Genomic DNA, 17235 nt, shown 5'->3' on the forward strand with positions numbered 1-17235 from the left:
AAAAAACAACAAAACCAAAAGTTGGTTCTTTGAAAAAATTAAGAAGACTACTTTGTACCCCATAAATACATAAAATTATAAATTGTCGGCCAGGCTCGGTGGCTCACGCCCATAATCCCAGAACTTTGGGAGGCCGAAGCAGGCAGATCACTTGAGGTCAGGAGGTAGAGACCAGCCTGACCAACGTGTTGAAACCTCATCTCTACTAAAAATACAAAAATTAGCCAGGCGTGGTGGCGCATGCCTGTAATCCCAGCTACTTGGGAGGCTGAGGTGGGAGAATTGCTTGAACTTGGGAGGCGGAAGTTGCAGTGAGCCGAGATCGCGCCATTGCATTCCAGCCTGGGCAACAAGAGTGAAACTCTGTCTCAAAAATAAATAAATAAATACATACATACATAAATTGTCAATTTACAATTTAAAGAAGAAAAGACTAATAAAATCAATATATCTCTAGCAAGGCTATTCGAAACAAAAAGGTACAACTTACCAATATCAGGAATGCAAAAGTGGACCCTGCTATAGTTCTTATAGATATTAAAAAGATACCCAGCTTTATGTAAATATATTTGGAAATTTAGATAAAATGCACATTTCCTAGAAAAACACAACTAGGCCAGGTGCGATGACTCACACCTATAATCCCAGCACTCTGAGAGGCCAAGGTGGGAGGATTGCTTGAGCCCAAGTGTTCAAGATCAGCCTGGGCAACACAGTAAGACCTTGTCTCTACAAAAAAAAAAAAAAATTAGCCAGGTGTGGTAGCGTGAGCTTGTGGTACCAGCTACTCAGGACGCTGAGGTGGGAGGATCGTTTGGGTCTGGGAGGTCAAAGCTACAACAAGCTATGATGGCACTACTGCACTCTAGCCTGAGAGAGCTAAGACTCTCTCTCCAAAAAAAAAAAAAGAAAGAAAGAAAAAAGAAACACAATTTATCAAAATTGAAACAAGAACCAGAACATTTTAATAGTCCCTTATCTAATAAAGACACTGAATCTGTAAGTAAAGAATCTCCCACAGTGCGATCTCTAGGACCAGATATGGCTTCATAGGCGAATTCTTCTAAACAGTAACAAAGAAATGACAACAGTCTTTAACAAACTTTTCCAGAGAACAGAAAAAGAAGGAATTCTTCTCAATTTATTTTATGAGACCAGCATAAACTCGAAACTAAAACCTGACCACAACATTACAAAAAAGGAAAATTATAGGCCTATCTCTCTTATGAAAATAGTTGTAGAAATCCTAAAACAATAAAAAAGAAAAGCGTATTATGACCAATTTGAACTTACTCCAAAAATTCTTAGGTCGTTTAAAAATTGAAAGTAAAAATAATATACCACATTAACATAAAAAGGAGAAAAATCATTTTATTATATCAACTGATGAAATAAAAAGCATTTGAGAAAAGTAACACTAATTCACAATTAAAATGTGTAGGAAATTAGAATGAAAACTTCCTTATATGATAAAGAAAATACCATATAAGGAAGCTTGATGAAATACTGAAGCTTTTGCCCTAAAATTGGGAAAGATGACAGTTATTAACGCTTGTATTCAGCATTACATTAGATGTTCTAGCCAGCAACAAAGCAATTAAAGAAATTAAAAATGCGAGAGGGAAAGGAGGAAATATAACAATCATTATTTTCAGTTGATGTCGAGTACACAATAATGTATACCCTAAATAATCCACAGATAAACCATTAAAATTAATAATAAATTTTTTAGGGCTGGGCGTGGTGGCTCACGCTTGTAATCCCAGCACTTTGGGAGGCCAAGGTGGGTGGATCACGAGGTCAGGAGTTCGAGATCTGCCTGACCAACAGGGTGAAACCTCGTCTCTACTAAAAATACAAAAAATTAGCCAGGCGTGGTGGTGGCGTGCACCTGTAATCCCAGCTACTGAGGAGGTAGCTGGACGCAGGAGAATCACGTGAACCCAGGAGGCAGAGGTTGCAGTGAGCCAAGATAGTGCCACTGCACTCCAGTCTGAGAGACAGAGTGAGACTCCGTCTCAAAAATAAATAAATAAATAAATAAATTTTTTAGTAAGATTACTGAGTATAAGGTCAAACTAGAAAAATTAATTGTATTTCTATGTACCAAAACAATTGAACAAAAAATAAAAAATTTAAAATGCCATTTATTTTATTTTGTTTTATTTTATTTTAGAGACAGGGTCTCACTCTGTCACCCAGGCTGCAGTGCAGTGGCACAAACACAGCTCACTGCAGCCTTAACCTCCTAGGCTGAAGTGATTCTCCTGGCTCAGCCTTCCATGTAGTTGGGACCACAGGTGTGCACCACCATGCTCAGCTAATTTTTCTTTTTTTTTTAGACATAGCATCTTGCCATGTTGCCCAAGCTGGTCTTGAACTCTCAGACTCAAGCAATCCTCCCACCTTGGCCTCCCAAAGTTCTAGGATCATAGGCATGAGGCACTGCAACCAGCCAAAAACCAAAAGATACCATTTAAGATAGCAAAAGATGGCTGGGTGTGGTGGCTCACTCTTGTAATCCTAGCACTTTGGGGAGCCAAGGTGGGAGGATTGCCTGAGCCTGGGAGTTTGAGACCAGCCTGGGCAACATGGCAAGACCCTGTCTCTAAAAAAAAAAAAAAAAAAGAAAAAATAGCTGGGCATGGTGGCATGCACCTGTAGTCCTAGCTACTTGGGAGGCTGAGGTGGGAGGATCACCTGGGCCTGGGAGACCGAGGCTGCAGTGACTCGTGATCGCTCCATCACACTCCAGCCTGGATGACAGAGTGAGAACCTGTCTAATAATATTAATGTAAAATAGCAAACGACATCAAATCTGTAAGAATAAATCTAATGAAAGATGCACAAGTTACCTACACCAAAAATCACTAAACATTACTGAGAGAATTAAAGGAAACCCAAACAAAAGGAGGGTTATAGCATGTTTGTGAATCAGAAGACTCAATATTATACCAATTATCTCCAAACTGATCCATATAATCAACTAAATCCCAATAAAACTATTAAGACTTTTTTAGTGGAAATAGAAAATCTGATTCTACAATATATAAGATAATGCTAAGGGCTAAAAATAGCCAAGATAATCTTAGAGAATATTGTTAGAGAACTTAAACACTTATAAAAGCTAGAATAATTAAGATAGTGTGGTATTGACACAAGGATAGACAAAGATCAATACAAGAGATTAGAGAGACCAGAAATGAACTCCCAAATTTATGGTCACCTGATTTATAACAAAGGTGACATTGGAATGCATTAGGGAAATAATGATATTTTATTTTATTTTATTGTTATTTTTGAGACGGAGTCTCACTCTGTCATCCAGGCTGGAGTGCAGGCGTGATCTCAGCTCACTGCAACTTCTGCCTCCTGGGGTCAAGCGATTCTCCTGCCTCAGCGTCCTGAGTAGCTGGGAGTTCAGGCACATGCCACCATGCCCAGCTAATTGGCTAATATTTTTGTATTTTTAGTAGAGACAGGGTTTCAACATGTCAGCCTGGCTGGTCTCGAACTCCTGACCTCAAATGATCCACCTGCCTCAGCCTCCCAAAGTGCTGGGATTACAGGTGTGAGCCACCACACCCAGCCAATATTTATTTATTAAATACACTGTAGCAAGAACTGTGGTAATTACCATGACAAGTTAAGACCATACACCTTAAAAAAAAATTGAGAATATAAATGTAATACGGCAGTCAAGATGTGATTTCTGTAAAGCTTTCTAACTTGTTCAAGGTACCAAAGCTCATTAACACTTGACTCTTTGGTTATCTTTGCTATCAGGAAAAGACAATACATCAGGCATAGTATCTATATAACCATGAAACTCCATTTAGCAGGGAAAGCCATGGAACATGCTATCAGACAGACCTGGATTTTTGTCATAGTATGCAACTTAACTGTGTGTGAGATGCTGAACAAGTCACTTAAACTTTCCAACCTCAGTTTTCTCACCTGAAAAATGGGGATAAAAAGATAATTCCCCACACATAAGGTAAACTAGAAGTAAGGTGATTTACTGGACAAGGAAGGAGATGCCTGATATTATTATCTGAATATGGCAAAGACATGAAGATTAAATGATTATGCCTCAAACTTAACTTATCCACAATAGAAGTTTTTATTTTCCATATCCCCAACTCTGCTACTCTCCCAGATTTTCTCATTCTACTAAATGATTAAGCCAAGCAATAAAATTTGAGTTTCTTTTCCTTATCATCTCCAATACTTAATTTGTCAGCAATTCAGTCAGCCCTATCTCCAAATGTATCCCTGACTACTTTTCCCTGTCTTTGTTGCCAACACTCAAGTCCAAGCTGTCCCAGACTCTGCAACAGCCTTCGCCCTGCTTTTCACTGACACTTCAATGGACTATTCAGCTGTCAGCAATCTTTTAAAAATGGGATTCAGATTACATCACTCCCTCTAACAGCTTCCCAGTGCAAATGAAATACAATCTAAACTCTTTACTGTGGCCCACAAGGCCCTGTACAATCTGGCTCCCACCTACTTCTCTGACCTCACTTATTTTGTACTCCTCACCCCTTCATTTTGAGGAATCTAGACCTACGCTGTCTGATATGAGAGCTACACGCCACATGTGGCTATTTAAATTGGAATTAAAATTCCGTTCCTCAGTTACATAGCCACATTTCAAGTTCTTAGTGGACAGAAACATATAGCTATTGGCTGCTGAACTGGGTATCACAAAATGAAAGATTTTCATCAGCACGGAAAGGTCCATGGGACAGCACTGCTCTAGACACATGGCAAGCTCATTCCTACCTTCAGGACTTTGTACTTGCTACTCCCTCTTCTGCAAGGCTCTTTCCCCAGATTTTGAGATGGCCAGCTCCTTCCATAATTCAGGTCTCAGCTCAAATGAAGCTCCTCAAAGAAGCCTTCTAAATTAGATTGGACCATCCAATCTGAAATACTCCTCAATTTCCCCCATCCCCAGATAGTCTATATCCCTTATCCTGTTTTATTTTCTCCACAGCATTCATCACCATCTGAAATTATTTTGTTTTATTCTTCTCTGTTTCCAGTGACAGAATGTAACCTCCATGAAGGCAGAGACTATGTTTGTGTGCTCACAGCTGTATCTCTAGTGACTGGAATACCACCTGGCCCGTAGGAAAAATTGTTGAACAAAGTAATAAATATGTACCTGAAAGAACATGAGTTTTGGAGTTAAACCAACATGAATTTCACTCTTAGCACTTCCATTTACCAGATGTCATGTCTTAAGAAAAGTTATGTAATCTCCAAGCCTAGTTCATAGTGTTTTCATGAAAATTAAGACAAAGCAGGCAACATGCCTTGTATTGTTACTATTAAAACAGCCCCTCAGGAGAGTAGAAAAACACCAAAAAAAAGAGGTGGGGGGTGTCATGTCTGTAATCTCAGCACTATGGGAGGCTGAGGCAGGCAGATTACTTGAGGCCAGGAGTTCAAGACTAGCCTAGCCAACATGGTGAAACCCCATCTCTACTAAAAATACAAAAATTAGCCAGGTGTGGTGGTGGCACATGCCTGTAATCCCAGCTACTTGGGAGGGCTGAGGTGCGAGAATCACTTGAATCTTGGAGGCGGAGGTTGCAGTGAGCTGAGACCGTGCCACTGCACTCCAGTTTGGGCGACAGAGTGAGGCTCTGTCTCAAAAAAAACAAAAAAAAACAAAAAAGCATGACTCACAGTATGGAAGCACAAAAGTCCTACTGCTTAGGTGATCTTTTTTCCAAATGTGGCTGACCCCTTCCTGATTCCTCTAAATTAAGGATATATGCTCTCATAATGCCTTGTTTCTTCCACTATGATGAATATTATAATATCCTCCATTACATTAAGAATTGAATGAGGGCAGGGACTCTCACTATAATATCTCTTGCACCTAGCTCATTACCTAGCACAAGAGATGACTAAACTATGAAACCAAGAGGAACATTGTAAAAATGATCTTTTCACATTCTATTATAAAATTTCCTCACATCATGGAAAGAAATACTTGCTCAATTAGTAGGGAACTTCCAAATGGTGACTATGGCTGCTGTACAATGGTCTACATATCTCATGAGAGGGTCTGTATACATCAACAAACCAGAATATAGTAGCATGGTTCCAGATGATACAAATGTTACAACCAGAAAAACAGTATCTTAATGATAGCTAACATTTTGTGGGGGGGAACTTATTAAGTGCCAGCCATCGTGCTAAGTACCATACATATGCCACCTCATTTATTCCTCATGAAAACTCTTTGAGGTAGTATGATACTATCATCATCTCTATTTTACAAATGATAAAACTGAGGCACAGAGAAATGAAGTAATTTGCCTAGGAACATAGCTCATAAATGCTAGGGTTGATATTGGAATCAGGTCTGTCTGATTCCAGAACCCAAATCCTTAACCTATTCTATTAATAGATGGTTCTATTAAGATTAGACAATTAGTAAGATCCCTTTCATTTTACCACTGAGCTGCTTCTTTTTTTTTTTTTGAGATGGAGTCCCACTCTGCACACTATATATGCACATAACAACATGTATCTTACTTTTACAGTAGATAGCATAGGCTTGTTTGTACAATGGTAACAAATAATTAAAGGTAATCAATAATACCCTATTTGGGTTATTGCCTTCTGAACTTACATCTTTTATTTTATTTTGAGACAGAGTCTCACTCTGTTGCCCAGGCTGGAGTACAGAGGTGCCATCTCAGCTCACTGCAACCTCTGCCTCCTAGGTTTAAGCAATTCTCGTGCCTCAGCCTCCTGAGTAGCTGGGATTACAGGCGTGTGCCACCAAGCCCAGCTAATTTTTGTACCTTTAGTAGAGGCAGGGTTGTGCCCTGTTGGCTAGGCTGGTCTTGAACTCCTGACCTCAAGTGATCCTCCTGCCTCGGGCTCCCAAAGTGCTGGGATTACAGGCATGAGCCACCATGCCCGGCCTTTCTGAACATTTATTTATTTATTTATTTATTTATTTATTTATGAGACAGTCTCACTCTGTCTCCCAGGCTGGAGTCCAGTGGCGCAATCTTGGCTCACTGCAACCTCCACCTCCCGGGTTTAAGCAATTCTCATGCCTCAGCCTCCTGTGTAGCTGGGATTACAGGCGTGCGCCACCATGCCCAGCTGATTTTTGCATTTTTACTAGAGACAGGGTTTCACCATGTCAGCCAGGCTGATCTCAAACTCCTGGCCTCATGTGATCCATCAACCTTGGCCTCCCAAAGTGCTGCGATTACAGGTGTGAGCCACCGCAACCAGCCTGAATTTTTATTTATTAGCCACTCTTTTTTTAGTGACATAAGGAACTGAATGTAGCTTATTACCTCATTTCAGTAATGGTCTCAAATGCTAACTTAGAAGATCCTCCCACAATGTATCAATTCAGACAGATCTTCTGTCAGTATATATAATCACGAAATTTGTGTATTTCCTCCCTATTTTATTTAAACAACATTTGGAGACCCCAACAATGGGATATTGGAGTTTCCTATCCATAATTGCCACGTGGCAAACTTCTTTTTAAATTATTCTTGTATGGCTGGGCATGGTGGATCACACCTATAATCTCAGCACTTTGGGAGGCCGAGGTGGGTAGATAACCTGAGGTCAGGAGTTTGAGACCAGCCTGGCAAACATAGTGAAACCCTGTCTCTACTAAAAATACAAAAATTAGCCAGGAATGGTGGCATGCGCCTGTAATCACAGCTACTCAGGAGGCTGAGGCAGGAGAATCACTTGAACCTCAGCAGGCAGAGGTTGCAGTGGGCTGAGGTTGCGTCACTGCACTCCAGCCTGGGCCACAGAGTGGGACTCCATCTCAAAAAATAAAAAAATTAAAAAAAAAAAAGATTGTTGTAGTAAGGCAGACCCTTTTCCTCTTTTCTACTATAGAAAATAGCTATTATTTATTTATTTATTTTTTAGAGACAGAGTCTCACTTTGTGGCCTAGGCTGGAGTACAGAGGTGCACACTGCAGCCTCCACCTCCTGGGCTCAAGCTATCCTCCTGCCTCAGCCTCCTGTGTTACCAGGACTGCAGAAAAATATAATAGCTATTTTTAAATGCTAAGAGGGCTTCAGTTCAGCATACTACATTAGATTTTTACTCTGTGGTAGAGATTCTGATAGATTTAGATTTATAATTCTAATTCTGGTACTGTTTGATCCACCACTACCTAGCAGTGGAACCATGATCTAGTCACTACTCTCTGAATCTCAATTTTCCTTTTCTTAAGATGGTTCTATTAAGATTAGACAATTAGTAAGATCCCTTTCATTTTACCACTGAGCTGCTTCTTTTTTTTTTTGAGACAGAGTCCCATTCTGTCAGCCAGGCTGGAGTGCAACGGCATGATCTCGGCTCACTGCAACCTCTATCTCCTGGGTTCAAGCAATTCTCCTGTCTCAGCCTCCCAAGTAGCTGGGATTACAGGCATACGCCGCCACGCCTGGCTAATTTTTTGTATTTTTAGTAGAGACGGGGTTTCACTGTGTTGCCCAGGCTGGTCTCAAACTCCTGAGCTCAGGCAATCCACCTGCCCCGGCCTCCCAAAGTGCTAGGATTACAAGTGTAAGCCGCCGCACCAGGCCCAACCCTGAGCTTCTTTAATTTGGTTCTCTTATAGATAATTGTACTTCCTTTATCTTTCCAAATGAATTATGATCACAAGAAATCATTAATATTCAATACAAACCTCCATCGAGGCTCCGGGACGCCCGTTTACTTGCTGTACGCTCAAAGCGTGGGGCAGGCCTATCAATTAGAGCACTAGCTTGCCTGGTCTGAGCTTGAGTCCGGCCACTGTATCGAAATTTGGATCCTAGCGCAAGAAATTTGCTTTTGGGAATGGTGTCTGTAGATGTCAATCTGGGGGGAAAATCGTAATAGTCATATTATTATATATTCATCTTATTATTCTAAAACTGTAAAATTAAAAAAAAATCAAGAACAAAAAAGTTTCACAATTCCCAGGGTTTCCATATAGTTACTAAGAAATTTTCAATCAAGTAATCATTATTTTAGTTCTTTGTCATTTTTCAAAGCAACGAGTTGGGACCTATATTAATTTTATTTATAGCTCTATAGAAAGGGCCTTACAGTTTTCAAAATGTTTTTACAGCACTGCAGTATTTTTACTACAACCTTGTAATGTTTTCCCCATTTTATAGATATAGGAAACTGAGCCTCAAAAAAGAAGTTACTTAAGGTCACACAGCTGTTAGGACATTGGGCGGTAACAAAGTCGAAGCCCAGAGCTCTTTTTCCACTCTACTAGAATGACAGTTTTGTCAAATGCACTCCAAACTCAATTAATGCCTGGTAATCTATTTAACAGGTTATTTGGTATATTTTTAAACTCAGTTGGGAACCCCATCTTTTTCCTATACGGTACTCTATGTACTCTTTGTACCATACTGAATTAAAACAATCTATTTCTATGCTGGTCTCCCTTATAAGACAGAATTCTCTAGGAGTAAAGAACAAAGACCATGCCTTATTCATCTTTGTGTTTTTGCTTCTGGCATAGTGCCTGGCACAAATATGATACCCAATAAATGTTTGTTGAATAAGTACATAAATTACTACATCAAATACTACCAAAGAGAGAGTATTTTTCCCTTTGAGGTAATTAATTTCAATTCAGCAAACATATACTTTCTTTTATGTAAGGGAGTATTACATTTTAAGGTATCCTCTTATTTTGATGCAATGGATTTAAATATGCCATCCTACAAGTAAGTATACTGGCTGCAGCTGAAATCTATACCACAGTTATTAGACATTCAAAAATCACTTTTTTACTCCTCCTTGCTCTTTTTAAAAAATTCTACTTTTGTGGTTTGATTTTAAAGAAGGAGGGGATGATGAAAGCATAAATAAATGTGTTAATGCCAATAATTAAGATTCTTTAATTGGGTGTAAAGTGTACCCTCATGTTTTATTTTGAAATAATTGAAATATTTCCTTGAATTTTCTTCTCGTTGACTGTGCTATAGTGCTATTATATGAAAATATAAATAGAAGGAAAAGATATCAGGATTATCTCTCTCTCTCTTTCTCTTAAAGAATCAAGTTTATTTATGAATGAAATGACGTGAGGCCTGGGATTTGCTTCAAAATAATCTCAGAAGTAGGGGGAAGGAGTGGATAGGGATATAGATGAAACAAGACTGGCTTTGGGGTGATAATTATTGAAGCTGGGTGATAAGTACAAGGGGATTTTATTGTACCGTTGCTACATATGAAATTTTCCATAATAAAGAAACGTTCTTAAAAAGGCAAACTGGGCCGGGTGCAGTGGCTCACGCCTGTAATCCCAGCACTTTGAGAGGCCAAGGCGAGTGGATCACTTGTCAGAAGTTCGAGACCAGCCTGGTCAGCATGGCGAAACCCGGTCTCTACTAAAAATTTAAAAATTAGCTGGGTGTGGTGGTGTGCACCTATAGTCCCAGCTACTTGGGAGGTTGAGGCATTGCGCCACTGCACTACAGCCTGGGCAACAGAGTGAGACTCTGTCTCAAAAAAAAAAAAAAGGCAAACTGATAAATAGCCAACTCTCCTTTCAATACAAGTAATTACTTGTCTAAGGTCTGTCTTCTCTACTAGATTGGGTGTTCCACCAGGAGAGAGATTAGAACTATCTTGTGATACCCCAATGCCTAACATGGTGCATACAAGAAGGGTAAGCACACAGAAAATGCTTGGTAAATGAATTCAAGGGGTTAATAATATGGCCTCTTGGCACGGTGGCTCACGCCTGTAATCCCAGCACTCTGGGAGGCAGAGGCGAGCGGATCACTTGAGGTCAGGAGTTCGAGACCAGCCTGGTCAACGTAGTGAAACTCCATCTCTACTAAAAATACAAAAAATAGCCAGGCGTGATGTTGGGCATCTGTAATCCCAGCTACTTGGGAGGCTGAGGCAGGAGAATCACTGGAACCCAGGAGAAGTGAGCCAGGATCACAGACTGCACTCCAGCCTGGCAACAGAGCAAGACTCCATCACAAACAAACAAACAGCAGAGGAAATACTTTCTTCTGTCTTCTGATTATTGGGTACTATTGGGCTTCAAATATGGTTCTGTGTGCTCCCTTTCTGGGTTTCATTAGAGCTAAGCTAACAATCAGCTTCAAGGTTGGCCAGGCACGGTGGCTCACACCTGTAATCCCAGCACTTTGGGAGGCCAAGGTGGGCAGATTATGAGGTCAGGAGATCGAGATCATCCTGGCTAACACAGTGAAACCTCGTCTCTACTAAAAATACAAAAACAAAAACTAGCTAGGTGTGGTGGTGTGCACCTGTAATCCCAGCTGCTCAGGAGGCTGCGACAGGAGAATTGCTTGAACCCAGGAGTAGGAGGTTGCAGTGAGCCAAGATCCGCCACTGCATTCCAGCCTGGGCGACAAAGCGAGACTCTGTCTTGAAAAAAAAAAAAAAAAAATCAGCTTCACATCTTTAACCTTACAGTATAAAAGCTCCACAAAAAGTAGTTAAGCATTGCTTAGAGAAATTCCATGTGGAAAAAAAAATAAACAAAAACAAAAATATAAAAATTCCGTCCAGGCACGGTGGTTCACGCCTGTAATCCCAGCACATTGGGAGGCCAAGGCAAGTGGATCACCTGAGGTCAGGAGTTTGAGACCACCCTGACCAACACAGTGAAAGCCTGTCTCTATTAAAAATACAAAAAATTAGCTGGGCATGTTGGCGGGTGCCTGTAATCCCAGCTACTTAGGAGGCTGAGGCAGGAGAATCACTTGAACCTGGGAGGCGGAGGTTGCAGTGAGCCGAGATCACGCCACTGCACTCCAGCCTGGGCAACAAGAGCGAAACTCCGTCTCAAAAAAAAAAAAAAAAATTCCATGTGGAGGTAAGTGAGGGTAACTCCCCTTAATCAGACTGACTTTAGCTACAATTAGTGCAATCCCAGAGTCCCTAGTAAATACAGGTTCCCATTCCTTACTCCTCTCTTCCTTCTACCATACACAGACAGGTGCTTTGGAAATGTTGAGGCTTACTTTTCAACCCAAAGGGAGAGAAATGGATTCATTTTGTCTTGCTTAAGATGATCTCACCTGAGCTAAATAAAAGAGTGCCAGTCATACAATGAAAGGAATTTTAATAGCAGGTTTAAAATAGAAACGTTATAAATAATTTATCCTTGAAAAATACTTAAGTGAGAATAATACCTGAAAAACGTGTGATGTTCTACACAGACTTTCCATAATTTCTTAGCTGCTCGGTAACTGGGAAGTTTGAATCCGATGGTACTTTCATACTGCTCTTGCTACAAAAACACAAATAAACATGGGACATGAAGTATTACATGTGATACAGTACCAGATTACAGTGATACAGTACCAGAGAAATATGGTGCCACAGAAGAGGCCATTGTTACCAATTTAAGGACATAAAATGTCATTTGGGATTTTTTCCTACTTACTGAAAGAAATTCACTCACTGAGGGTGGCCTTTTCCAAAGCAAGAAAGCCAGAGAATGCATCTCATATAATTTAAGCTCTTTTTTATTTTTTCCAGAAAACACACACACATTCATTATACATTTTTCTGAGACACAATTAAGTCACCTCTTGATTGTCCAGACACTGCTTTTCCTTAGTCACTATCTGCATTTGGGACACTGTTCAGTGAACAGGGAATGGGATATTGACCAAGTCCTCCAATCAATCAATATTATTATGCAATAGAAATTAGTAATAAGAGCTAAAGACTTTAGTTCAAGCCAGATTTTTAAATCAATTTTTTAAATTGACAAATAAAAATTGTACATACTTATCATCTACAACATGTTGTTTTGAAATACATATACATGCCAGGTGCGGTGGCTTATGCCTGTAATCCCAGCACTTTGGGAGGCCGAGGTGGGCAGATCACAAGGTCAGGAGTTCAAGACCAGCCTGACCAACATGGTGAAACCTCGTTTCTACTAAAAATACAAAAAAAATTAGCCGGGCATGGTGGCACGTGCCTGTAATTCCAGCTACTCAGGAGGCTGAGGTAGGAGAATCACTTGAACCTGGAAGGTAGAGGTTGCTGTGAGCTGAGATTGTGCTACTGCACTCTAGCCTGGGTGACAAAGCAAGACTCCCTCTTCCAAAAAAAAAACAACAACAAACAAACCCAAGAAACATGTATATATTGTGAAATGGCTAAATTGAGCTGATTAACATATGTATTACCTGACACACTTATTATTTTTTTGTGGTGAGAAAACTTAAAATCTACTCTCTTAGCAATTTTTCAAGAGAACAATACATTGTTATCAATGATAGTCACCATGTTGTACAATAGATCTCTTGAACTTATTCCTCAGATTCTTGAATCATTAAATATTTCTTTTTTCCTTTGATTGATCATTAATTTATCCAGATTCCTCTTACACTGAAGCAAACCATATTCTGCCAGGGTTACTAGAAACACCGTCCTGCTGACCTCTTGCCTCTTTGTTTCTACTTTAAGCATATTTTATAAGATGGAAAGGAAACTGACATTTATTTTGAGTGCCTACTATTGTCAGTAACACTATGATTAGATAGTATCATCTATATTTTTACACATGAAGAAACTGAGGTCAGAGAAGTTATTTGCTCAGTCTGACAGCTATGAAATGACAGAACCAGATTTTTACCCTCTTCACCATACCATGCCACTGCTAAATCATCTACTGCTGCCATAATACTGTTTCTCAAAATCCTGTTGTTCCTGATTGCCTTCTTAAATAAGAATTCTACATTTTTAGAAGCTAAGGACTTCCCATTATCATATTAACGTGTGTGAGGGATGAGATTCTAATTTGCTGTTATATTTCTAGTTCCTAGAATAGTATCCAACACAGGAAAGCTCTCAATAAATATTTGTTGATTGAATAACTCTTGAATTTGAAATTTTAAGGGAAAACACTGATTGCTCTGTGCTAGGCATAGGTAAAATAATTATGGTACAAAATAAATGCTTCTATGGTAATCCCTATCCAAGATTTTTAAGGCTCCACATCCAGAATTTGCAGGCACAAATAATGAGCCATTATTCACCAGCAGATGGTGATATATACACAAAAAAGCCACCTTAGGTTCGTATCATTTCCTATATAGAACTTACACAGCTGTCATCTCATTTGATCTTCAAATAACTATGATGGAGAAGGTATTATCCTGCTCAAATGATAAGGAAGCTGAGCCTTAGATTTGTCCAGGTCTTTTGCTTAGTATGTGGCAGAAAAGAAGTCAGAACTTTTTAAAAAAACTTTAATTCCTACTTAAACAATTTTATGCTACTCTATAATGGCTCTTCAATACAAAAGTTAAATTTGGCCAGCATTACTATATCCCAAAACCAACTAATAAATGAATTAACTGGTACAAAGTTGAACATCCAACTCTTATTAAAAATCTAGAACTTGGCCCTAGAACTCACTCTCAGTAACCACGAGAAGCTATGCATACAAATAAATTTTAATTATATAAGGTATGGGATTGGTGATGCCAAACATGAGTAATTTATCCCCATAAATAATTTCAAAATCTCATGCTACTCAATTTAAAAATATTTTTCCATTAAGTTTTTGCTTGGAGTAAACAAGGAACAAATGTATCAGTTCAAGTTTAACTTTTTGCAATGGTATATTTACTTACAAAAAGTGAAATGTCCAGAAGACCAGTAGTAAGGAAAAGAAGTAGCATCACAGGACTGATCAACTTAGAAAACGGAATTATCAGCCCTTGAATAGTTAACTATAGAGACTTCTCAGATGACTTAATAAGGAAAATGGAAATGTAGATATTTCAGATACAGACTGTGTCTGGTTTGGGAGGAAGGAAACATAAATTCTGTACCTCTCCAGGCCGAATCTTGATGAAAAAGCTACTACGTTTATAAGAAATCTTCAGCACTTTGGGCCAAGGGAAGCGGTTAATTCTCAGCTTATCTTTGTAAACCAGAAGGCCACTAGAGCAGACACCTAGGATGATATCTACTCCTTCCAAGTCCTGAAAAAGAAAAATGTTAGTATTTCAGTCTGGAGCAAAGCACTCAATACACTGTTGACTATTACTAGATAATCTGAAGATAACAACCAAAAACAGTTACAAAACATACAATGAAAAATAAAGCTCAGCCTAACAGTTATAATTTATGGACCTATTATGTTTAAATCAGCAGTCATGACTTCCTGGAGAGCAGGGCTTAGAGCTATGTATACTACCAAATATACACACACAATTATTAATATAATTCTTGTTTTTTTATGATAAAGTGTTAACGGCTCCAGAAATCATGTTAAATGTAGGAGTTGACTCTATTCCTATATAAACTCAGCATAAGACAATCTTAGGTTCTTAAAATTGATGTTAAGTATATTAAATTAAAAATATGATCCCTAAGTCAAGAAGTTACATTAAGGCACAATGAAATCATATTTATATGCCTCTTTATTTTTTATTTTTTTTTTATTTATTTATTTATTTTTTTTCTTTTATTATTATTATTATTATTACCATTATTATACTTTAGGTTTTATGGTACATGTGCGCAATGTGCAGGTAAGTTACATATGTATACATGTGCCATGCTGGTGCGCTCTTTATTAAAGACAACTTTAAAAAATTAAATATGTAATATTAATCATCTATGTCTGTAATTCAAAGAAAATAAATTTCACCTAAGTTAGTCCCTACAGCTAACAGTTTGTTTAGCTAAGTAATCAAAACACAAAGTTAAATGCTTCTTGACTACTCTTTCCCCCAAAATGAGTATAGAGAAATATATTAGTGCCTACACATGTTGTAACAGAGAAGTAGGAATTACATACAGTTCCAATTCAGTGACTATGTAACTGAGAATTTCCCAGAAGATGCCCTCTTAAAGTTTTAGATCTTGTGGGTATAACTACATTTCACTTTGGAGAAACAATTTGCTTTACAATATTTGGGAAGGGAATATGCTGCCTGACTCCATCAAAACCTGAATTGACACCAGCTTCCAGCAGGAATTGTGAAGCAAAATCTAACCATTTCAGTTTTAGAAACATACCTAATCTGATGTACTGATCTTCCTACAATATACTTTAGAGATTCATAGAAGTTGTAGTACCCAGCCCAAAATAATCCAGAACAACTTTTTTCTTTCTTTCTTTTTTTTTTTTTTTTTAAGACAGAGTCTCAACTGTCACCCAGGCTGGAGTGCAGTGGTGCAATCTAGGCTCACTGCAGCCTCTACCTCCTGGGCTCAAGCAATCCTCCCACCTCAGCCTCCTGAGTAGCTGGGACCACCAAAGGCACGTGCCACCATGCCTGACTAATTTTTTGTATTTTCTGTGGAGACGGGGTTTCACCACGTTCCCCAGTCTGGTCTTGAATTCCTGAGCTTGAGCGATCGGCCACCTCAGCCTCCCAAATTGTTGGGATTACAGGTGTGAGCCTCCACGCCTGGCACTGAACCTCCCCAGCAACTTTAGTAGCTGAAGACGAGAGAAGTAAGGAGAATTTCCTTAAGGATTCATTCTGTTAGGTTGTATTAGGTAGAACTAGGATTAAAGCTCAAGTTTCCAGGGCCCTACCCAAGTGATTTTTGAATGAGCCACTGTGGTTCATTCAGTGTGCATCAGAACAACCTGGAGAACTTATTAAAATGGATTGCTGAGCTCCACCCCCAGAGAGTCTAACTCAGCAGGCCTGGGATGGGGCCTGACATGTGCATTTCTAACAAGTTCCTAGGTGATGTTAAATGTTGCTGGCTCAGACACCATACTTTGAGAACCACTACTCTAGGCCAGTGGTTCTCAGATTCAGGCATGAATTAGAATCATTTGGGTGCTCATTAAACCAGGAGATTCTAGAACCTCTCCTCCAAATTAATTCCATACATCTGAGAGAAGCTCAGGGATCTACATATTTAATGAACATCCTCGGTGATTCGATGTAGGTGATGCTGGCTGTGAAACAGGGCTTGCTGCCCACTGCTCTATATTTTCAAATGTTACTGCATGTTAGGAAAATCAATTTCTTTTTCTCTAGGGGCTATCTTTTGATCTTAACAGTAGCTTGGATATGAAACTTTATTCTGAGAGTGGAATTGCTATGGCGCAAATTCAATTGATACAGTTGACTGATTTAACTGATACACTTAAAATGCTAACAAGAGGTCGGGCGCGGTGGCTCATGCCTGTAATCCCAGCACTTTGGGAGGCCGAGGCGGGCGGA

General features: G+C 39.2%; 1 protein-coding gene across 50 annotated transcripts in view; it reads right to left on the reverse strand.

Annotated features, from left to right (window-relative positions):
- Positions 1–17235, reverse strand: part of EPB41 (erythrocyte membrane protein band 4.1) — a 233095-nt gene that overhangs the window by 72266 nt on the left and 143594 nt on the right. For all 50 annotated transcript variants that reach the window (XM_063667048.1, XM_063667050.1, XM_054497819.2 and 47 more), the window contains 3 exons: positions 14872–15024; positions 12208–12305; positions 8712–8884 (listed from right to left, as the gene is read on the reverse strand). In XM_063667048.1, coding sequence (XP_063523118.1) covers positions 8712–8884; positions 12208–12305; positions 14872–15024 — 424 coding nt within the window. The remainder of the gene's footprint in view (positions 1–8711; positions 8885–12207; positions 12306–14871; positions 15025–17235) is intronic.

This window comes from Pongo pygmaeus, chromosome 1, assembly GCF_028885625.2.
Source record: "Pongo pygmaeus isolate AG05252 chromosome 1, NHGRI_mPonPyg2-v2.0_pri, whole genome shotgun sequence".
NCBI classification, from domain to species: Eukaryota; Metazoa; Chordata; class Mammalia; order Primates; family Hominidae; genus Pongo; species Pongo pygmaeus.